General features: G+C 52.6%; 1 protein-coding gene across 1 annotated transcript in view; it reads left to right on the top strand.

The window, feature by feature from the left end:
- The window catches only part of LOC141129502 (E3 ubiquitin-protein ligase TRIM45-like), a 48,281-nt gene that overhangs the window by 6,735 nt on the left and 15,566 nt on the right, over positions 1–25,980 (top strand). Inside the window, exon 2 of the mRNA XM_073617574.1 lies at positions 23,798–24,534. Within this exon, the coding sequence (XP_073473675.1) occupies positions 23,798–24,534 (737 nt within the window). The remainder of the gene's footprint in view (positions 1–23,797; positions 24,535–25,980) is intronic.

Here is a 25,980-nt window from a genome sequence, read left to right on the forward strand (position 1 = left end):
AGCTCTGACACTCCTCACTGCACACTGCTCCAATCAACGGAGCTCTGACACTCCTCCCTGCACACTGCTCCAATCAACAGAGCTCTGACACTCCTCCCTGCACATTGCTCCAATCAACGGAGCTCTGACACTCCTCCCTGCACACTGCTCCAATCACCAGAGCTCTGACACTCCTCCCTGTACACTGCTCCAATCAACAGATCTCTGACACTCCTCCCTGCACACTGCTCCAATCAACAGAGCTCTGACACTCCTTCCTGTACACCGCTCTAATCAACAGTGCTCTGACACTCCTCACTGTACACTGCTATAATCAACAGAGCTCTGACACTCCTCCCTGCACACCGCTCCAATCAACAGAGCTCTGACACTCCTCCCTGCACACCGCTCCAATCAACAGAGCTCTGGCACTCCTCCCTGCACACCGCTCCAATCAACAGAGCTCTGACACTCCTCCCTGTATATCGCTCCAATCAGCAGAGCTCTGACACTCCTCCCTGTACACTGCTCCAATCAACAGCAATCTGACACTCCTCACTGCACACTGCTCCAATCAACGGAGCTCTGACACTCCTCCCTGCACACTGCTCCAATCACCAGAGCTCTGACACTCCTCCCTGCACACTGCTCCAATCAACAGAGCTCTGACACTCCTCCCTGTACACTGCTCCAATCAACAGAGCTCTGACACTCCTCCCTGCACATTGCTCCAATCAACAGAGCTCCGACACTCCTCCCTGCACACTCCTCCAATCAACAGAGCTCTGACACTCCTCCCTGCACACCGCTCCAATCAAGAGAGCTCTGGCACTCCTCCCTGCACACCGCTCCAATCAACAGAGCTCTGACACTCCTCCCTGTACATCGCTCCAATCAACAGAGCTCTGACACTCCTCCCTGTACATCGCTCCAATCAACAGAGCTCTGACACTCCTCCCTGTACACTGCTCCAATCAACAGAGCTCTGACACTCCTCCCTGTACACTGCTCCAATCAGCAGAGCTCAGACACTCCTCCCTGTACACTGCTCCAATCAACAGCAATCTGACACTCCTCACTGCACACTGCTCCAATCAACAGAGCTCTGACACTCTTCCCTTTACACTGCTCCAATCAACGGAGCTCTGACACTCCTCCTTGCACACTGCTCCAATCAACAGAGCTCTGACACTCCTCCCTGCACACTGCTCCAATCAATGGAGCTCTGACACTCCTCCCTGCACACTGCTCCAATCACCAGAGCTCTGACACTCCTCCCTGTACACTGCTCCAATCAACAGAGCTCTGACACTCCTCCCTGTACACTGCTCCAATCAACAGAGCTCTGACACTCCTCCCTGCACACTGCTCCAATCAACAGAGCTCAGACACTCTTCCCTGCACACTGCTCCAATCAACAGAGTTCTGACACTCCTCCCTGCACACTGCTCCAATCAACAGAGCTCTGACACTCCTCCCTGCACACCACTCCAATCAACCGAGCTCTGACACTCCTCCCCCTACACTGCTCCAATCAACAGAGCTCTGACACTCCTCCCTGTACACTGCACCAATCAACAGTGCTCTGACACTCCTCCCTGCACACCGCTCCAATCAACAGAGCTCTGACACTCCTCCCTGCACACTGCTCCAATCAACAGAGCTCTGACACTCCTTCCTGTACACCGCTCTAATCAACAGTGCTCTGACACTCCTCACTGTACACTGCTCCAATCAACAGAGCTCTGACACTCCTCCCTGCACACCGCTCCAATCAACAGAGCTCTGACACTCCTCCCTGCACACCGCTCCAATCAACAGAGCTCTGGCACTCCTCCCTGAACACCGCTCCAATCAACAGAGCTCTGACACTCCTCCCTGTATATCGCTCCAATCAGCAGAGCTCTGACACTCCTCCCTGTACACTGCTCCAATCAACAGCAATCTGACACTCCTCACTGCACACTGCTCCAATCAATGGAGCTCTGACACTCCTCCCTGCACACTGCTCCAATCACCAGAGCTCTGACACTCCTCCCTGCACACTGCTCCAATCAACAGAGCTCTGACACTCCTCCCTGTACACTGCTCCAATCAACAGAGCTCTGACACTCCTCCCTGCACATTGCTCCAATCAACAGAGCTCTGACACTCCTCCCTGCACACTGCTCCAATCAACAGAGCTCAGACACTCTTCCCTACACACTGCTCCAATCAACGGAGCTCTGACACTCCTCCCTGTACACTCCTCCAATCAACGGAGCTCCGACACTCCTCCCTGCACACTCCTCCAATCAACGGAGCTCCAACACTCCTCCCTGCACACTCCTCCAATCAACAGAGCTCTGACACTCCTCCCTGCACACCGCTCCAATCAACAGAGCTCTGACACTCCTCCCTGCACACCGCTCCAATCAACAGAGCTCTGACACTCCTCCCTGTACATCGCTCCAATCAACAGAGCTCTGACACTCCTCCCTGTACACTGCTCCAATCAGCAGAGCTCTGACACTCCTCCCTGTACACTGCTCCAATCAACAGCAATCTGACACTCCTCACTGCACACTGCTCCAATCAACGGAGCTCTGACACTCCTCCTTGCACACTGCTCCAATCAACAGAGCTCTGACACTCCTCCCTGCACACTGCTCCAATCAACGGAGCTCTGACACTCCTCCCTGCACACTGCTCCAATCACCAGAGCTCTGACACTCCTCCCTGTACACTGCTCCAATCAACAGAGCTCTGACACTGCTCCCTGTACACTGCTCCAATCAACAGAGCTCTGACACTCCTCCCTGCACACTGCTCCAATCAACAGAGCTCAGACACACTTCCCTGCACACTGCTCCAATCAACAGAGTTCTGACACTCCTCCCTGCACACTGCTCCAATCAACAGAGCTCTGACACTCCTCCCTGTACAACGCTCCAATCAACAGAGCTCTGACACTCCTCCCTGTACACTGCACCAATCAACAGTGCTCTGACACTCCTCCCTGCACACCGCTCCAATCAACAGAGCTCTGACACTCCTCCTTGCACACTGCTCCAATCAACGGAGCTCTGACACTCCTCCTTGCACACTGCTCCAATCAACAGAGCTCTGACACTCCTCCCTGCACACTGCTCCAATCAACGGAGCTCTGACACTCCTCACTGCACACTGCTCCAATCAACGGAGCTCTGACACTCCTCCCTGCACACTGCTCCAATCAACAGAGCTCTGACACTCCTCCCTGCACATTGCTCCAATCAACGGAGCTCTGACACTCCTCCCTGCACACTGCTCCAATCACCAGAGCTCTGACACTCCTCCCTGTACACTGCTCCAATCAACAGATCTCTGACACTCCTCCCTGCACACTGCTCCAATCAACAGAGCTCTGACACTCCTTCCTGTACACCGCTCTAATCAACAGTGCTCTGACACTCCTCACTGTACACTGCTATAATCAACAGAGCTCTGACACTCCTCCCTGCACACCGCTCCAATCAACAGAGCTCTGACACTCCTCCCTGCACACCGCTCCAATCAACAGAGCTCTGGCACTCCTCCCTGCACACCGCTCCAATCAACAGAGCTCTGACACTCCTCCCTGTATATCGCTCCAATCAGCAGAGCTCTGACACTCCTCCCTGTACACTGCTCCAATCAACAGCAATCTGACACTCCTCACTGCACACTGCTCCAATCAACGGAGCTCTGACACTCCTCCCTGCACACTGCTCCAATCACCAGAGCTCTGACACTCCTCCCTGCACACTGCTCCAATCAACAGAGCTCTGACACTCCTCCCTGTACACTGCTCCAATCAACAGAGCTCTGACACTCCTCCCTGCACATTGCTCCAATCAACAGAGCTCTGACACTCCTCCCTGCACACTGCTCCAATCAACAGAGCTCAGACACTCTTCCCTACACACTGCTCCAATCAACGGAGCTCTGACACTCCTCCCTGTACACTCCTCCAATCAACGGAGCTCCGACACTCCTCCCTGCACACTCCTCCAATCAACGGAGCTCCAACACTCCTCCCTGCACACTCCTCCAATCAACAGAGCTCTGACACTCCTCCCTGCACACCGCTCCAATCAACAGAGCTCTGACACTCCTCCCTGCACACCGCTCCAATCAACAGAGCTCTGACACTCCTCCCTGTACATCGCTCCAATCAACAGAGCTCTGACACTCCTCCCTGTACACTGCTCCAATCAGCAGAGCTCTGACACTCCTCCCTGTACACTGCTCCAATCAACAGCAATCTGACACTCCTCACTGCACACTGCTCCAATCAACGGAGCTCTGACACTCCTCCTTGCACACTGCTCCAATCAACAGAGCTCTGACACTCCTCCCTGCACACTGCTCCAATCAACGGAGCTCTGACACTCCTCCCTGCACACTGCTCCAATCACCAGAGCTCTGACACTCCTCCCTGTACACTGCTCCAATCAACAGAGCTCTGACACTCCTCCCTGCACACTGCTCCAATCAACAGAGCTCAGACACTCTTCCCTGCACACTGCTCCAATCAACAGAGTTCTGACACTCCTCCCTGCACACTGCTCCAATCAACAGAGCTCTGACACTCCTCCCTGCACACCGCTCCAATCAACCGAGCTCTGACACTCCTCCCTCTACACTGCTCCAATCAACAGAGCTCTGACACTCCTCCCTGTACACTGCACCAATCAACAGTGCTCTGACACTCCTCCCTGCACACCGCTCCAATCAACAGAGCTCTGACACTCCTCCCTGCACACTGCTCCAATCAACAGAGCTCTGACACTCCTTCCTGTACACCGCTCTAATCAACAGTGCTCTGACACTCCTCACTGTACACTGCTGCAATCAACAGAGCTCTGACACTTCTCCCTGCACACCGCTCCAATCAACAGAGCTCTGACACTCCTCCCTGCACACCGCTCCAATCAACAGAGCTCTGGCACTCCTCCCTGCACACCGCTCCAATCAACAGAGCTCTGACACTCCTCCCTGTATATCGCTCCAATCAGCAGAGCTCTGACACTCCTCCCTGTACACTGCTCCAATCAACAGCAATCTGACACTCCTCACTGCACACTGCTCCAACCAACGGAGCTCTGACACTCCTCCTTGCACACTGCTCAAATCAACAGAGCTCTGACACTCCTCCCTGCACACTGCTCCAATCAACGGAGCTCTGACACTCCTCCCTGCACACTGCTCCAATCACCAGAGCTCTGACACTCCTCCCTGCACACTGCTCCAATCAACAGAGCTCTGACACTCCTCCCTGTACACTGCTCCAATCAACAGAGCTCTGACACTCCTCCCTGCACATTGCTCCAATCAACAGAGCTCTGACACTCCTCCCTGCACACTGCTCCAATCAACAGAGCTCAGACACTCTTCCCTGCACACTGCTCCAATCAACAGAGTTCTGACACTCCTCCCTGCACACTGCTCCAATCAACAGAGCTCTGACACTCCTCCCTGCACACCGCTCCAATCAACAGAGCTCTGACACTCCTCCCTCTACACTGCTCCAATCAACAGAGCTCTGACACTCCTCCCTGTACACTGCACCAATCAACAGTGCTCTGACACTCCTCCCTGCACACCGCTCCAATCAACAGAGCTATGACATTCCTCCCCGACACTGCTCCAATCAACGGAGCTCTGACACTCCTCCCTGCACACCGCTCCAATCAACGGAGCTCTGACACTCCTCCCTGCACACTGCTCCAATCAACAGAGCTCTGACACTCCTTCCTGCACACCGCTCCAATCAACAGTGCTCTGACACTCCTCACTGTACACTTCTCCAATCAACAGAGCTCTGACACTCCTCCCTGCACACTGCTCCAATCAACAGAGCTCTGACACTCCTCCCTGCACACTGCTCCAATCAACAGAGCTCTGACACTCCTCCCTGTACACTGCTCCAATCAACAGAGCTCTGACACTCCTCCCTGTACACCGCTCCAATCAACGGAGCTCAGACACTCCTCCCTGCACACTGCTCCAATCAACGGAGCTCTGGCACTCCTCCTTGTACACTGCTCCAATCAATGGAGCTCAGACACTCCTTCCTGCACACTGCTCCAATCAACAGAGCTCTGACACTCCTCCCTGCACACTGCTCCAATCAAGAGAGCTCTGGCACTCCTCCCTGCACACTGCTCCAATCAACAGAGCTCTGACACTCCTCCCTGCACACTGCTCCAATTACCGGAGCTCTGACACTCCTCCCTGCACACTGCTCCAATCACCGGAGCTCTGACACTCCTCCCTGCACACTGCTCCAATCACCAGAGCTCTGACACTCCTCCCTGTACACTCCTCCAATCAACGGAGCTCCGACACTCCTCCCTGCACACTCCTCCAATCAACGGAGCTCCGACACTCCTCCCTGCACACTCCTCCAATCAACAGAGCTCTGACACTCCTCCCTGCACACCGCTCCAATCAACAGAGCTCTGACACTCCTCCCTGCACACCGCTCCAATCAACAGAGCTCTGACACTCCTCCCTGTACATCGCTCCAATCAACAGAGCTCTGACACTCCTCCCTGTACACTGCTCCAATCAGCAGAGCTCAGACACTCCTCCCTGTACACTGCTCCAATCAACAGCAATCTGACACTCCTCACTGCACACTGCTCCAATCAACAGAGCTCTGACACTCTTCCCTTTACACTGCTCCAATCAACGGAGCTCTGACACTCCTCCTTGCACACTGCTCCAATCAACAGAGCTCTGACACTCCTCCCTGCACACTGCTCCAATCAATGGAGCTCTGACACTCCTCCCTGCACACTGCTCCAATCACCAGAGCTCTGACACTCCTCCCTGTACACTGCTCCAATCAACAGAGCTCTGACACTCCTCCCTGTACACTGCTCCAATCAACAGAGCTCTGACACTCCTCCCTGCACACTGCTCCAATCAACAGAGCTCAGACACTCTTCCCTGCACACTGCTCCAATCAACAGAGTTCTGACACTCCTCCCTGCACACTGCTCCAATCAACAGAGCTCTGACACTCCTCCCTGCACACCACTCCAATCAACTGAGCTCTGACACTCCTCCCCCTACACTGCTCCAATCAACAGAGCTCTGACACTCCTCCCTGTACACTGCACCAATCAACAGTGCTCTGACACTCCTCCCTGCACACCGCTCCAATCAACAGAGCTCTGACACTCCTCCCTGCACACTGCTCCAATCAACAGAGCTCTGACACTCCTTCCTGTACACCGCTCTAATCAACAGTGCTCTGACACTCCTCACTGTACACTGCTCCAATCAACAGAGCTCTGACACTCCTCCCTGCACACCGCTCCAATCAACAGAGCTCTGACACTCCTCCCTGCACACCGCTCCAATCAACAGAGCTCTGGCACTCCTCCCTGAACACTGCTCCAATCAACAGAGCTCTGACACTCCTCCCTGTATATCGCTCCAATCAGCAGAGCTCTGACACTCCTCCCTGTACACTGCTCCAATCAACAGCAATCTGACACTCCTCACTGCATACTGCTCCAATCAATGGAGCTCTGACACTCCTCCCTGGACACTGCTCCAATCACCAGAGCTCTGACACTCCTCCCTGCACACTGCTCCAATCAACAGAGCTCTGACACTCCTCCCTGTACACTGCTCCAATCAACAGAGCTCTGACACTCCTCCCTGCACATTGCTCCAATCAACAGAGCTCTGACACTCCTCCCTGCACACTGCTCCAATCAACAGAGCTCAGACACTCTTCCCTACACACTGCTCCAATCAACGGAGCTCTGACACTCCTCCCTGTACACTCCTCCAATCAACGGAGCTCCGACACTCCTCCCTGCACACTCCTCCAATCAACGGAGCTCCAACACTCCTCCCTGCACACTCCTCCAATCAACAGAGCTCTGACACTCCTCCCTGCACACCGCTCCAATCAACAGAGCTCTGACACTCCTCCCTGCACACCGCTCCAATCAACAGAGCTCTGACACTCCTCCCTGTACATCGCTCCAATCAACAGAGCTCTGACACTCCTCCCTGTACACTGCTCCAATCAGCAGAGCTCTGACACTCCTCCCTGTACACTGCTCCAATCAACAGCAATCTGACACTCCTCACTGCACACTGCTCCAATCAACGGAGCTCTGACACTCCTCCTTGCACACTGCTCCAATCAACAGAGCTCTGACACTCCTCCCTGCACACTGCTCCAATCAACGGAGCTCTGACACTCCTCCCTGCACACTGCTCCAATCACCAGAGCTCTGACACTCCTCCCTGTACACTGCTCCAATCAACAGAGCTCTGACACTGCTCCCTGTACACTGCTCCAATCAACAGAGCTCTGACACTCCTCCCTGCACACTGCTCCAATCAACAGAGCTCAGACACTCTTCCCTGCACACTGCTCCAATCAACAGAGTTCTGACACTCCTCCCTGCACACTGCTCCAATCAACAGAGCTCTGACACTCCTCCCTGTACACTGCACCAATCAACAGTGCTCTGACACTCCTCCCTGCACACCGCTCCAATCAACAGAGCTCTGACACTCCTCCTTGCACACTGCTCCAATCAACGGAGCTCTGACACTCCTCCTTGCACACTGCTCCAATCAACAGAGCTCTGACACTCCTCCCTGCACACTGCTCCAATCAACGGAGCTCTGACACTCCTCACTGCACACTGCTCCAATCAACGGAGCTCTGACACTCCTCCCTGCACACTGCTCCAATCAACAGAGCTCTGACACTCCTCCCTGCACATTGCTCCAATCAACGGAGCTCTGACACTCCTCCCTGCACACTGCTCCAATCACCAGAGCTCTGACACTCCTCCCTGTACACTGCTCCAATCAACAGAGCTCTGACACTCCTCCCTGCACACTGCTCCAATCAACAGAGCTCTGACACTCCTTCCTGTACACCGCTCTAATCAACAGTGCTCTGACACTCCTCACTGTACACTGCTCCAATCAACAGAGCTCTGACACTCCTCCCTGCACACCGCTCCAATCAACAGAGCTCTGACACTCCTCCCTGCACACCGCTCCAATCAACAGAGCTCTGGCACTCCTCCCTGCACACCGCTCCAATCAACAGAGCTCTGACACTCCTCCCTGTATATCGCTCCAATCAGCAGAGCTCTGACACTCCTCCCTGTACACTGCTCCAATCAACAGCAATCTGACACTCCTCACTGCACACTGCTCCAATCAACGGAGCTCTGACACTCCTCCCTGCACACTGCTCCAATCACCAGAGCTCTGACACTCCTCCCTGCACACTGCTCCAATCAATGGAGCTCTGACACTCCTCCCTGTACACTGCTCCAATCAACAGAGCTCTGACACTCCTCCCTGCACATTGCTCCAATCAACAGAGCTCTGACACTCCTCCCTGCACACTGCTCCAATCAACAGAGCTCAGACACTCTTCCCTACACACTGCTCCAATCAACGGAGCTCTGACACTCCTCCCTGTACACTCCTCCAATCAACGGAGCTCCGACACTCCTCCCTGCACACTCCTCCAATCAACGGAGCTCCAACACTCCTCCCTGCACACTCCTCCAATCAACAGAGCTCTGACACTCCTCCCTGCACACCGCTCCAATCAACAGAGCTCTGACACTCCTCCCTGCACACCGCTCCAATCAACAGAGCTCTGACACTCCTCCCTGTACATCGCTCCAATCAACAGAGCTCTGACACTCCTCCCTGTACACTGCTCCAATCAGCAGAGCTCTGACAATCCTCCCTGTACACTGCTCCAATCAACAGCAATCTGACACTCCTCACTGCACACTGCTCCAATCAACGGAGCTCTGACACTCCTCCTTGCACACTGCTCCAATCAACAGAGCTCTGACACTCCTCCCTGCACACTGCTCCAATCAACGGAGCTCTGACACTCCTCCCTGCACACTGCTCCAATCACCAGAGCTCTGACACTCCTCCCTGTACACTGCTCCAATCAACAGAGCTCTGACACTCCTCCCTGCACACTGCTCCAATCAACAGAGCTCAGACACTCTTCCCTGCACACTGCTCCAATCAACAGAGTTCTGACACTCCTCCCTGCACACCGCTCCAATCAACAGAGCTCTGACACTCCTCCCTGCACACCGCTCCAATCAACCGAGCTCTGACACTCCTCCCTCTACACTGCTCCAATCAACAGAGCTCTGACACTCCTCCCTGCACACCGCTCCAATCAACAGAGCTCTGACACTCCTCCCTGCACACTGCTCCAATCAACAGAGCTCTGACACTCCTTCCTGTACACCGCTCTAATCAACAGTGCTCTGACACTCCTCACTGTACACTGCTGCAATCAACAGAGCTCTGACACTCCTCCCTGTACACTGCTCCAATCAACAGAGCTCTGACACTCCTCCCTGCACACCGCTCCAATCAACAGAGCTCTGACACTCCTCCCTGCACACCGCTCCAATCAACAGAGCTCTGACACTCCTCCCTGCACACCGCTCCAATCAACAGAGCTCTGGCACTCCTCCCTGCACACCGCTCCAATCAACAGAGCTCTGACACTCCTCCCTGTATATCGCTCCAATCAGCAGAGCTCTGACACTCCTCCCTGTACACTGCTCCAATCAACAGCAATCTGACACTCCTCACTGCACACTGCTCCAACCAACGGAGCTCTGACACTCCTCCTTGCACACTGCTCAAATCAACAGAGCTCTGACACTCCTCCCTGCACACTGCTCCAATCAACGGAGCTCTGACACTCCTCCCTGCACACTGCTCCAATCACCAGAGCTCTGACACTCCTCCCTGCACACTGCTCCAATCAACAGAGCTCTGACACTCCTCCCTGTACACTGCTCCAATCAACAGAGCTCTGACACTCCTCCCTGCACACTGCACCAATCAACAGTGCTCTGACACTCCTCCCTGCACACTGCTCCAATCAACAGAGCTCAGACACTCTTCCCTGCACACTGCTCCAATCAACAGAGTTCTGACACTCCTCCCTGCACACTGCTCCAAGCAACAGAGCTCTGACACTCCTCCCTGCACACCGCTCCAATCAACAGAGCTCTGACACTCCTCCCTCTACACTGCTCCAATCAACAGAGCTCTGACACTCCTCCCTGTACACTGCACCAATCAACAGTGCTCTGACACTCCTCCCTGCACACCGCTCCAATCAACAGAGCTCTGACATTCCTCCCTGCACACTGCTCCAATCAACGGAGCTCTGACACTCCTCCCTGCACACCGCTCCAATCAACGGAGCTCTGACACTCCTCCCTGCACACTGCTCCAATCAACAGAGCTCTGACACTCCTTCCTGCACACCGCTCCAATCAACAGTGCTCTGACACTCCTCACTGTACACTTCTCCAATCAACAGAGCTCTGACACTCCTCCCTGCACACTGCTCCAATCAACAGAGCTCTGACACTCCTCCCTGCACACTGCTCCAATCAACAGAGCTCTGACACTCCTCCCTGTACACTGCTCCAATCAACAGAGCTCTGACACTCCTCCCTGTACACCGCTCCAATCAACGGAGCTCAGACACTCCTCCCTGCACACTGCTCCAATCAACGGAGCTCTGGCACTCCTCCTTGTACACTGCTCCAATCAATGGAGCTCAGACACTCCTTCCTGCACACTGCTCCAATCAACAGAGCTCTGACACTCCTCCCTGCACACTGCTCCAATCAAGAGAGCTCTGGCACTCCTCCCTGCACACTGCTCCAATCAACAGAGCTCTGACACTCCTTCCTGTACACCGCTCCAATCAACAGTGCTCTGACACTCCTCACTGTACACTGCTCCAATCAACAGAGCTCTGACACTCCTCCCTGCACACCGCTCCAATCAACAGAGCTCTGGCACTCCTCCCTGCACACCGCTCCAATCAACAGAGCTCTGACACTCCTCCCTGTACATCGCTCCAATCAGCAGAGCTCTGACACTCCTCCCTGTACACTGCTCCAATCAACAGCAATCTGACACTCCTCACTGCACACTGCTCCAATAAACGGAGCTCTGACACTCCTCCTTGCACACTGCTCCAATCAACCGAGCTCTGACACTCCTCCCTGCACACTGCTCCAATCAACGGAGCTCTGACACTCCTCCCTGTACACTGCTCCAATCAACAGAGCTCTGACACTCCTCCCTGTACACTGCTCCAATCAACAGAACTCTGACACTCCTCCATGCACACTGCTCCAATCAACAGAGCTCTGACACTCCTCCCTCCACACTGCACCAATCAACAGAGCTCTGACACTCCTCCCTGTACACTGCTCCAATCAACAGAGTTCTGACACTCCTCCCTGCACACTGCTCCAATCAACAGAGCTCTGACACTCCTCCCTGCACACCGCTCCAATCAACAGAGCTCTGACACTCCTCCCTCTACACTGCTCCAATCAACAGAGCTCTGACACTCCTCCCTGTACACTGCACCAATCAACAGAGCTCTGACACTCCTCCCTGCACACTGCTCCAATCAACAGAGCTTTGACACTCCTCCCTGCACACCACTCCAATCAACAGAGCTCTGACACTCCTCCCTGCACACTGCTCCAATCAACAGAGCTCTGACACTCCTCCCTGCACACCGCTTCAATCAACAGAGCTCTGACACTCCTCCCTGTACATCGCTCCAATCAACAGAGCTCTGACACTCCTCCCTGTACACTGCTCCAATCAGCAGAGCTCTGACACTCCTCCCTGTACACTGCTCCAATCAACAGCAATCTGACACTCCTCACTGCACACTGCTCCAATCAACGGAGCTCTGACACTCCTCCTTGCGCACTGCTCCAATCAACAGAGCTCTGACACTCCTCCCTGCACACTGCTCCAATCAACGGAGCTCTGACACTCCTCCCTGCACACTGCTCCAATCAACAGAGCTCTGACACTCCTCCCTGTACACTGCTCCAATCAACAGAGCTCTGACACTCCTCCCTGCACACTGCTCCAATCAACAGAGCTCTGACACTCCTCCCTGCACACTGCTCCAATCAACAGAGCTCAGACACTCTTCCCTGCACACTGCTCCAATCAACAGAGCTCTGACACTCCTCCCTGCACACTGCTCCAATCAACAGAGCTCTGACACTTCTCCCTGCACACCGCTCCAATCAACCGAGCTCTGACACTCCTCCCTCTACACTGCTCCAATCAACAGTGCTCTGACACTCCTCACTGTACACTGCTCCAATCAACAGAGCTTTGACACTCCTCCCTGCACACTGCACCAATCAACAGAGCTCTGACACTCCTCCCTGCACACTGCTCCAATCAACAGTGCTCTGACACTCCTCACTGTACACTGCTCCAATCAACAGAGCTCTGACACTCCTCCCTGCACACCGCTCCAATCAACAGAGCTCTGACACTCCTCCCTGCACACTGCTCCAATCAACAGAGCTCTGACACTCCTTCTTGTACACCGCTCCAATCAACAGTGCTCTGACACTCCTCACTGTACACTGCTCCAATCAACAGAGCTCTGACACTCCTCCATGCACACTGCTCCAATCAACAGAGCTCTGACACTCCTCCCTACACACTGCTCCAATCAACAGAGCTCTGACACTCCTCCCTGTACACTGCTCCAATCAACAGAACTCTGACACTCCTCCATGCACACTGCTCCAATCAACAGAGCTCTGACACTCCTCCCTCCACACTGCACCAATCAACAGAGCTCTGACACTCCTCCCTGTACACTGCTCCAATCAACAGAGCTCTGACACTCCTCCCTGCACACTGCTCCAATCAAGAGAGCTCTGGCACTCCTCCCTGCACACTGCTCCAATCAACAGAGCTCTGACACTCCTTCCTGTACACCGCTCCAATCAACAGTGCTCTGACACTCCTCACTGTACACTGCTCCAATCAACAGAGCTCTGACACTCCTCCCTGCACACCGCTCCAATCAACAGAGCTCTGACACTCCTCCCTGCACACCGCTCCAATCAACAGAGCTCTGGCACTCCTCCCTGCACACCGCTCCAATCAACAGAGCTCTGACACTCCTCCCTGTACATCGCTCCAATCAGCAGAGCTCTGACACTCCTCCCTGTACACTGCTCCAATCAACAGCAATCTGACACTCCTCACTGCACACTGCTCCAATAAACGGATCTCTGACACTCCTCCTTGCACACTGCTCCAATCAACCGAGCTCTGACACTCCTCCCTGCACACTGCTCCAATCAACGGAGCTCTGATACTCCTCCCTGTACACTGCTCCAATCAACAGAGCTCTGACACTCCTCCCTGTACACTGCTCCAATCAACAGAACTCTGACACTCCTCCATGCACACTGCTCCAATCAACAGAGCTCTGACACTCCTCCCTCCACACTGCACCAATCAACAGAGCTCTGACACTCCTCCCTGTACACTGCTCCAATCAACAGAGTTCTGACACTCCTCCCTGCACACTGCTCCAATCAACAGAGCTCTGACACTCCTCCCTGCACACCGCTCCAATCAACAGAGCTCTGACACTCCTCCCTCTACATTGCTCCAATCAACAGAGCTCTGACACTCCTCCCTGTACACTGCACCAATCAACAGTGCTCTGACACTCCTCCCTTCACACCGCTCCAATCAACAGAGCTCTGACACTCCTTCCTGTACACCGCTCCAATCAACAGTGCTCTGACACTCCTCACTGTACACTGCTCCAATCAACAGAGCTCTGACACTCCTCCCTGCACACTGCTCCAATCAACAGAGCTCTGACACTCCTCCCTGCACACTGCTCCAATCAACAGAGCTTTGACACTCCTCCCTGCACACCACTCCAATCAACAGAGCTCTGACACTCCTCCCTGCACACTGCTCCAATCAACAGAGCTCTGACACTCCTCCCTGCACACCGCTTCAATCAACAGAGCTCTGACACTCCTCCCTGTACATCGCTCCAATCAACAGAGCTCTGACACTCCTCCCTGTACACTGCTCCAATCAGCAGAGCTCTGACACTCCTCCCTGTACACTGCTCCAATCAACAGCAATCTGACACTCCTCACTGCACACTGCTCCAATCAACGGAGCTCTGACACTCCTCCTTGCGCACTGCTCCAATCAACAGAGCTCTGACACTCCTCCCTGCACACTGCTCCAATCAACGGAGCTCTGACACTCCTCCCTGCACACTGCTCCAATCAACAGAGCTCTGACACTCCTCCCTGTACACTGCTCCAATCAACAGAGCTCTGACACTCCTCCCTGCACACTGCTCCAATCAACAGAGCTCTGACACTCCTCCCTGCACACTGCTCCAATCAACAGAGCTCAGACACTCTTCCCTGCACACTGCTCCAATCAACAGAGCTCTGACACTCCTCCCTGCACACTGCTCCAATCAACAGAGCTCTGACACTTCTCCCTGCACACCGCTCCAATCAACCGAGCTCTGACACTCCTCCCTCTACACTGCTCCAATCAACAGTGCTCTGACACTCCTCACTGTACACTGCTCCAATCAACAGAGCTTTGACACTCCTCCCTGCACACTGCTCCAATCAACAGAGCTCTGACACTCCTCCCTGCACACCGCTCCAATCAACAGAGCTCTGACACTCCTCCCTGCACACTGCTCCAATCAACAGAGCTCTGACACTCCTTCTTGTACACCGCTCCAATCAACAGTGCTCTGACACTCCTCACTGTACACTGCTCCAATCAACAGAGCTCTGACACTCCTCCATGCACACTGCTCCAATCAACAGAGCTCTGACACTCCTCCCTACACACTGCTCCAATCAACAGAGCTCTGACACTCCTCCCTGTACACTGCTCCAATCAACAGAACTCTGACACTCCTTCATGCACACTGCTCCAATCAACAGAGCTCTGACACTCCTCCCTCCACACTGCACCAATCAACAGAGCTCTGACACTCCTCCCTGTACACTGCTCTAATCAACAGAGCTCTGACACTCCTCCCTGCACACTGCTCCAATCAACAGAGCTCTGACACTCCTTCCTGCACACTGCTCCAATCAACAGAGCTCTGACACCCCTCCCTGTACACTGCTCCAATCAACAGAGCTCTGACACTCCTCCCTGTACACTGCTCCAATCAACAGAGCTCTGACACTCCTCCCTGTACACTGCTCCAATCAACAGAGCTCTGACACTCCTCCCTGCACACTGCTCCAATCAACGGAGCTCTGACACTCCTCACTGCACACTGCTCCAATCAACGGAGCTCTGACACTGCTCCTTGCACACTGCTCCAATCACCAGAGCTCTGACACTCCTCCCTGTACACTGCTCCAATCAACAGAGCTCTGACACTCCTTCCTGTACACCGCTCTAATCAACAGTGCTCTGACACTCCTCACTGTACACTGCTCCAATCAACAGAGCTCTGACACTCCTCCCTGCACACTGCTCCAATCAACAGAGCTCTGACACTCCTCCCTGTACACTGCTCCAATCAACAGAGCTCTGACACTCCTCCCTGCACACTGCTCCAATCAACAGAGCTCTGACACTCCTTCCTGTACACCGCTCTAATCAACAGTGCTCTGACACTCCTCACTGTACACTGCTCCAATCAACAGAGCTCTGACACTCCTCCCTGCACACCGCTCCAATCAACAGAGCTCTGACACTCCTCCCTCTACACTGCTCCAATCAACAGAGCTCTGACACTCCTCCCTGTACACTGCACCAATCAACAGTGCTCTGACACTCCTCCCTGCACACCGCTCCAATCAACAGAGCTCTGACATTCCTCCCTGCACACTGCTCCAATCAACGGAGCTCTGACACTCCTCCCTGCACACCGCTCCAATCAACAGAGCTCTGACACTCCTCCCTGCACACTGCTCCAATCAACAGAGCTCTGACACTCCTTCCTGCACACCGCTCCAATCAACAGTGCTCTGACACTCCTCGCTGTACACTTCTCCAATCAACAGAGCTCTGACACTCCTCCCTGCACACTGCTCCAATCAACAGAGCTCTGACACTCCTCCCTGCACACTGCTCCAATCAACAGAGCTCTGACACTCCTCCCTGTACACTGCTCCAATCAACAGAGCTCTGACACTCCTCCCTGTACACCGCTCCAATCAACGGAGCTCAGACACTCCTCCCTGCACACTGCTCCAATCAACGGAGCTCTGGCACTCCTCCTTGTACACTGCTCCAATCAATGGAGCTCAGACACTCCTTCCTGCACACTGCTCCAATCAACAGAGCTCTGACACTCCTCCCTGCACACTGCTCCAATCAACAGAGCTCTGACACTCCTCCCTGCACACTGCTCCAATCAAGAGAGCTCTGGCACTCCTCCCTGCACACTGCTCCAATCAACAGAGCTCTGACACTCCTTCCTGTACACCGCTCCAATCAACAGTGCTCTGACACTCCTCACTGTACACTGCTCCAATCAACAGAGCTCTGACACTCCTCCCTGCACACCGCTCCAATCAACAGAGCTCTGACACTCCTCCCTGCACACCGCTCCAATCAACAGAGCTCTGACACTCCTTCCTGTACACCGCTCCAATCAACAGTGCTCTGACACTCCTCACTGTACACTGCTCCAATCAACAGAGCTCTGACACTCCTCCCCGCACACTGCTCCAATCAACAGAGCTCTGACACTCCTCCCTGCACACTGCTCCAATCAACAGAGCTTTGACACTCCTCCCTGCACACCACTCCAATCAACAGAGCTCTGACACTCCTCCCTGCACACTGCTCCAATCAACAGAGCTCTGACACTCCTCCCTGCACACCGCTCCAATCAACAGAGCTCTGACACTCCTCCCTGTACATCGCTCCAATCAACAGAGCTCTGACACTCCTCCCTGTACACTGCTCCAATCAGCAGAGCTCTTACACTCCTCCCTGTACACTGCTCCAATCAACAGCAATCTGACACTCCTCACTGCACACTGCTCCAATCAACGGAGCTCTGACACTCCTCCTTGCGCACTGCTCCAATCAACAGAGCTCTGACACTCCTCCCTGCACACTGCTCCAATCAACGGAGCTCTGACACTCCTCCCTGCACACTGCTTCAATCAACAGAGCTCTGACACTCCTCCCTGTACACTGCTCCAATCAACAGAGCTCTGACACTCCTCCCTGTACACTGCTCCAATCAGCAGAGCTCTGACACTCCTCCCTGCACACTGCTCCAATCAACAGAGCTCTGACACTCCTCCCTCCACACTGCTCCAATCAACAGAGCTCAGACACTCTTCCCTGCACACTGCTCCAATCAACAGAGCTCTGACACTCCTCCCTGCACACTGCTCCAATCAACAGAGCTCTGACACTCCTCCCTGCACACTGCTCCAATCAACAGAGCTCTGACACTTCTCCCTGCACACCGCTCCAATCAACCGAGCTCTGACACTCCTCCCTCTACACTGCTCCAATCAACAGTGCTCTGACACTCCTCACTGTACACTGCTCCAATCAACAGAGCTTTGACTCTCCTCCCTGCACACTGCACCAATCAACAGAGCTCTGACACTCCTCCCTGCACACTGCTCCAATCAACAGCGCTCTGACACTCCTCACTGTACACTGCTCCAATCAACAGAGCTCTGACACTCCTCCCTGCACACCGCTCCAATCAACAGAGCTCTGACACTCCTCCCTGCACACTGCTCCAATCAACAGAGCTCTGACACTCCTTCCTGTACACCGCTCCAATCAACAGTGCTCTGACACTCCTCACTGTACACTGCTCCAATCAACAGAGCTCTGACACTCCTCCCTGCACACTGCTCCAATCAACAGAGCTCTGACACTCCTCCCTACACACTGCTCCAATCAACAGAGCTCTGACACTCCTCCCTGTACACTGCTCCAATCAACAGAACTCTGACACTCCTCCATGCACACTGCTCCAATCAACAGAGCTCTGACACTCCTCGCTCCACACTGCACCAATCAACAGAGCTCTGACACTCCTCCCTGTACACTGCTCTAATCAACAGAGCTCTGACACTCCTCCCTGCACACTGCTCCAATCAACAGAGCTCTGACACTCCTTCCTGCACACTGCTCCAATCAACAGAGCTCTGACACCCCTCCCTGTACACTGCTCCAATCAACAGAGCTCTGACACTCCTCCCTGTGCACTGCTCCAATCAACAGAGCTCTGACACTCCTCCCTGCACACTGCTTCAATCAACAGATCTCTGACACTCCTTCCTGCACACTGCTCCAATCAACAGAGCTCTGACACTCCTCCCTGCGCACTGCTCCAATCAACAGAGCTCTGACACCCCTTCCTGTACACTGCTCCAATCAACAGAGCTCTTACACTCCTCCATGCACACTGCTCCAATCAACAGAGCTCTGACACTCCTCCCTCCACACTGCTCCAATCAACAGAGCTCTGACACTCCTACCTGTACACTGCTCCATTCAATGGAGCTCTGACACTCCTCCCTGCACACTGCTCCAATCAACGGAGCTCTGACACTCCTCCCTGCACACTGCTCCAATCAACGGAGCTCTGACACTCCTCCCTGCACACTGCTCCAATCAACTGAGCTCTAAAACTCCTCCCTGCGCACTGCTCCAATCAACAGAGCTCTGACACTCCTCCCTGCACACTGCTCCAATCAACAGTGCTCTGACACTCCTCACTGTACACTGCTCCAATCAACGGAGCTCTGACACTCCTCCTTGCACACTGCTCCAATCAACAGTGCTCTGACACTCCTCACTGCACACTGCTCCAATCAACAGAGCTCTGACACTCCTACCTGTACACTGCTCCAATCAACAGAGCTCTAACACTCCTCCCTGCACAGTGCTCCAATCAACAGAGCTCTGACACTCCTCCCCGCACACTGCTCCAATCAACAGAGCTCTGACACTCCTCCCCGTACACTGCTCCAATCAACAGAGCTCTGACAATCCTCCCCGTACACTGCTCCAATCAACAGAGCTCTGACACTCCTCCCCGTACACTGCTCCAATCAACAGAGCTCTGACAATCCTCCCCGCACACTGCTCCAATCACCAGAGCTCTGACACTCCTCCCTGTACACTGCTCCAATCAACAGAGCTCTGACACTCCTCCCTGTGCACTGCTCCAATCAACAGAGCTCTGACACTCCTCCCTGTACACTGCTCCAATCAACAGATCTCTTACACTCCTCCCTGCACACTGCTCCAATCAACAGAGCTCTGACACTCCTCCCTGTACACTGCTCCAATCAACAGAGCTCTGACAATCCTTGCTGTACACTGCTCCAATAAACAGAGCTCTGACACTCCTCCCTGTACACTGCTCCAATCAACAGAGCTCTGACACTCCTCCCTGCACACTGCTCCAATCAACAGAGCTCTGACACTCCTCCCCGCACACTGCTCCAATCAACAGAGCTCTGACACTCCTCCCTGCAAACCGCTCCAATCAACAGTGCTCAGACACTCCTCCCTGCACACCGCTCCAATCAACAGAGCTCTGACACTCCTCCCTGCACACCGCTCCAATCAACAGAGCTCTGACACTCCTCCCTGCATACTGCTCCAAACAGCACCTCATTCCCTAGATGTGGGACATCCAGCATCATCTAGTCCTTTGCATGCAAATACAGCCTGTTTAGGTACACCCATCCATCAAAGCATTATGATATCTACATAGTTCTACCCAATAACCTTCCCACTGCTTTCATCAGGACTGAGGACTTCTGAGAGTGCAGAGGTCAGGTGCTGCGATGTTTTCAGGAAGCCATGTACAGCCCCCTCCCACCAGCAATCATCTGCCTGTTTTTTACATAGTTACATAGTAAGTGAGGTTGAAAAAAGACACAAGCCCATCAAGTCCAACCTATGTGTGTGATTATATGTCAGTATTACATTGTATATCCCTGTATTTTGCGGTCATTCAGGTTCTTATCTAATAGTTTCTTGAAGCTATCAATGCTCCCCGCTGAGACCACCGCCTGTGGAAGGGAATTCCACATCCTTGCCACTCTTACAGTAAAGAACCCTCTACGTAGTTTAAGGTTAAACCTCTTTTCTTCTAATTTCAATGAATGGCCACGAGTCTTGTTAAACTCCCTTCCGCAAAAAAGTTTTCTCCCTATTGTGGGGTCACCAGTCCGGTATTTATGAATTGAAATCATATCCCCTCTCAACTGTCTCTTCTCCAGAGAGAATAAGTTCAGTGCTTGCAACCTTTCCTCATAACTAAGATCCACCAGACCCTTTATTAGCTTTGTTGCCCTTCTTTGTACTCGCTCCATTTCCAGTACATCCTTCCTGAGGACTGGTGCCCAGAACTGGACAGCATACTCCAGGTGCGGCCGGACCAGAGTCTTGTAGAGCGGGAGAATTATCGTTTTATCTCTGGAGTTGATCCCCCTTTTTAATGCCAATATTCTGTTTGCTTTGTTAGCAGCAGCTTGGCATTGCATGCCATTGCTGAGCCTATCATCTACTAGGACCCCCAGGTCCTTTTCTATCCTAGATCCCCCCAGAGGTTCTCCCCCCAGTCTATAGATTGCATTCAGATTTTTGCCACCCAGATGCATTATTTTACATTTTTCTACATTGAACCTCATTTGCCATGTAGTTGCCCATCCCATTAATTTGTTCAGATCTTTTTGCAAGGTTTCCACATCCTGCAGAGAAGTTATTGCCCTGCTTAGCTTAGTATCATCTGCAAATACAGAGATTGAACTGTTTATCCCATCCTCCAGATCGTTTATAAACAAATTAAATAGGATTGGTCCCAGCACAGAACCCTGGGGAACCCCACTACCCACCCCTGACCATTCTGAGTACTCCCCATTTATCACCACCCTCTGAACTCGCCCTTGTAGCCAGTTTTCAATCCATGTACTCACCCTATGGTCCATGCCAACTGACCTTATTTTGTACAGTAAACGTTTATGGGGAACTGTGTCAAATGCTTTTGCAAAATCCAGATACACCACGTCTACGGGCCTTCCTTTATCTAGATGGCAACTCACCTCCTCATAGAAGGTTAATAGATTGGTTTGGCAAGAATGATTCTTCATGAATCCATGCTGATTACTGCCAATGATACCGTTCTCATTACTAAAATTTTGTATATAGTCCCTTATCATCCCCTCCAAGAGTTTACATACTATTGATGTTAGGCTAACTGGTCTGTAATTCCCAGGGATGTATTTTGGGCCCTTTTTAAATATTGGTGCTACATTGGCTTTTCTCCAATCAGCTGGTACCATTCCAGTCTGTAGAAAATTAGGAACAATGGTCTGGCAATTACTTGACTGAGTTCCCTAAGTACCCTTGGGTGCAAGCCATCCGATCCTGGTGATTTATTAAGGTATTGTTTCCCAAGTCTTATTCTGTCCTCTGTTTTCCATAGAGAACTATAGAGACCCAGTGACGACATCACTGGGACTAAAATAAAGTGTGTAACTAAAATGGAAAGCTTGCATTTAAAGTTGATATTCATTTGTTGATGGGGATGGGGGAGGGGGTTACCAGGGAAGGCAAATATGAGCAGATTAAACATCAGCTTAAAAACAAGAGCCTTTTTTTTACCCAAAGCCACAATTGTATACAAAGAAGGGGAAGGGGGTGAGGATAATACCACGAAGGGTGTATCTGTACACTGCGAGGTGCTGGGTGTCTGTGGTTGCGGTGGTCTGTGTGGTGACAGCGCGGTACGCCTTGAATGCAAACCCGACTACACAGAATACACACTTCCCCTTTACTCACACACATTCCAACTTCTGCTTCATTATCAATAATACGGCACCAAATAAATACTTACTTACAGGAAATAATACAAAACTGTAACTTTGTAACAAAAATAGTAGCCTTACCAGGAAGCATATATTTTTATATAGTACCAACAGTGTGCGCAGCGCTTTACAATGTAGGGAGACACTACACCAACAGTACAATTCAAAACAATAGGGTTAGAGGAGCCCTGCTCCTTCGAGTTTACAATCTAAGCGGGAGGGGCTGGTGAAACAAAAGGTAGAGACTGTGAGGGATGAACGTAGAAGTAGAAGATTTGGGGTAAGTAGAAGATTTGGTTGTTAGCTGGAGGCAGGATAGGCCACCCTGAAGAGACGAGTTTTCTGGGTTTGCCTAAAAGTAGACAAAGTAGAAGATAACCGGACAGATTGGGGTAGTGCATTCCAGAGGATAGGAGAGGCTCTGGAGAAGTCCTGGAGACGAGCATGGGAGGAGACAAGGGAGCTTGAGAGCAGAAGATCTTGGGAGGAGCGGAGAGGACGGTTTAGGTGATATTTGGAAATGAGATTGGTGATGTATGTCGGGGCAGAATTGTGAATGGCTTTGTATGTTATTGTTAGTGTTTTGAATTTTATTCTTTGGGCAATGGGACACCAGTGGAGGGATTGGCAGAGAGGAGTGGGGGACACTGAACGGTTGGTAAGGTAGATGAGTCTGGCAGAGGCATTCATGATAGAATGAAGAGGGGATAGCTTGTGGAGAGGTAGGCCAATGAGGAGGGAGTTAGTCAAGGGAGTGAAAAAGTTGCTTAGTGGTCGGTTAGAAAGGGGCGCATTTTGGAGATGTTTCGGAGGTGAAGTCTGGACGATTTGGACAGTGGTTGAATTTGAGGCTAAAAGGACAGGTCAGAGTCTAGGAATACACCTAGTACCTTGGCATGAGGGGAGGGACTGATGGTTGTATTATTATATAAACCCATCATTGTAGAAATATTGTATGTCGGACTTGTTTCTTAAAAAATTATTTTTCATAGTTTTTCACACTTCATTTTTAGATGTGAGGTGAGGGTTGAGTGATAGAAGGACATTAATGGTCATTTTATTCTCCCTCCACACAGGCGGCAGAAGAGAACAGCGGCTCATTGCCTGTTGCTCCTCAGGGACCTTCCCCCTGGCTCCTCACTATCTCCGGCACCGTACTGTTCTCTCCATCCATTGGAGGAGCTGGGCTTATTCTGTGAGGTCTGTGCGGTTCCCTCATGCCGGGATTGCGCTCTCCTCAAGCACCATGGACATGAGCTGCGCCCCGTGGTGGAGGTGGCGGTGAAGCACAAGGAGCAGCTCCGAGGAGCCTTAATAAAGTGGGATCCACAGCTGGAGGGCCTGGAGAAGACTCTGAATGCTGTTTACAGGGTGGGGGAAGACCTGAGGCAGAGGGCGGATATGCTGCGGGAGGAGGTAGAGGTCTTCACTGAGGGGTATATACAGGCTGTCCAAGAGCACAGACTCCGCCTCCTGCGAGACATTGATGAGGAAGTTCATCGGAAGGAGCAGGGCTTGAACCTACAGAAAGCTCGGGTCCATCAGCAACTCTCAGACCTCCGTACCGCCACCAGCTTTACCCGAGGCCTCCTACACTGTGGGCCCGACCACCATATTGTGCGCGCCAAGGTCCTGGCACTGAGCCGCCTCAAAGATCTCAGCCATGGGGATCGTAGCAAGCCGGAACAAGTGGAGCCCGTCAGTATCCGATTCAGTCCACTGGAAGAAGCGGGGCTGTGCCAAGGTTACCAAGTGTACGGTGCTGTGCAGAGAGGAGGGGTCGACCCCGACAGGTGCGAGGTCAAAGGGCAAGGTGAGATTTCAGAGACTATGCTGCAGAAGTGTGGAAAAGAGAAGTAAGTTATCAACCAATCAGATTATTGGTTTAAACCCCATTTGAAGTCTTAAAACTTTTTCTTATCCCCTTATAGTCCCCAACATGTAGGATTTATGGCTGAATTTTGCATGGATATGCCTTAAAATAACTGTTACCATTGGTGAAAACTATTGGTGGAAATACTGTTTCCTGCCCTCCCACTCAAACGCTCTGTGCTTGCAGAGCTGAGTAACAGCCACACTCCTCTTCACAGCCACACCCCTCATCACAGCCACACAGCTCAGCACAGGGTTCTTGTATAGTAGAGAAGGGTGGGGGGAGGGTATGTCTAATTAAAAACGTATGAATTAGATGTAGGTGTCATCCCCATAAAAGGTCCACTGTTTTTTCCCCAAGGTTCCTTCCACAGTAATGCCGTGTACACACGGTCGGATTTTTCACCTACAAAAGTCCGATGGATGACGCCGGACCAAATCCGGCGGACAATCTGACCGTGTGTGGTCTCCATCGGACTTCCGATGGACCGTTTCAGTCGGAAATCCGACGTACTTTAGATTTGAAACTTGCTTCAAATCTTTACGTCGTAACTCCCCTGGACACAGTTCCTGACGGAAAGCCCGTTCGTCTGTATGCTGGTCCGATGGACCAGATACGACGGAGGAGCAGGGTACTGCATCTTGCACTCGCTGCAATAGGAAAAACAAATTTTCCTATTGCGGCGAGCGCAGGGGGCATCCCAGGCCCTTAGGTCTGGTATGGAACTTTAAGGGGAACCCGGCGTGGGGGTCCCCCCAAAATCCATACCAGACCCCGATCCGAGCACGCAGCCCGGCCGGTCAGGAAAGGGGGTGGGGGCGAGCAGGAAATCAGGTTTGGTCTCCACCCAGAGACTGCCTACATTAATCACCTTGTAGGTGGAGAGACAGACAAGGAGAATGCCACAGCCAAAACCAGGATGCTGGAATGAGGAGCAGGAGCACTAGATGCTCCTGACAGGCTCAAACTATTTATGTTCCCTCCCAGCCACCTACTGGACACCCTCCTCCAGGGATTGGCTGGGACAACATTCAGGCTGTCTTATCTGCAACCAGCGAGACACAGAACAGCCCAAAAAAATCACAAGATGCTCAACTGATCACCGTAGAGCTAAAAGAACTAAATTTACCTAACATAACTAGCAACTTAACTAGGAGGGTGCTACATGTGTGAAGCAACAAACATAGAAATAATCTAAGAGAAAAAGTGCCTCAAACATACCCTCTCAGTTCCCCAATATTAGCATATCCAGCCAGTATGCAGAAACCAAATTTTACCAGTTTCACCATGGCTGGACAATGGTCACGCTATGTAGCACTCCCGAACCCACCCTCTGAGTGGAGGCCACACCGGCTGATCCAGCGCTTACATTATTGGCTTCCCACA

Source organism: Aquarana catesbeiana, linkage group LG02 (genome assembly GCF_042186555.1).
Source record: "Aquarana catesbeiana isolate 2022-GZ linkage group LG02, ASM4218655v1, whole genome shotgun sequence".
Lineage (NCBI taxonomy): Eukaryota > Metazoa > Chordata > Amphibia > Anura > Ranidae > Aquarana > Aquarana catesbeiana.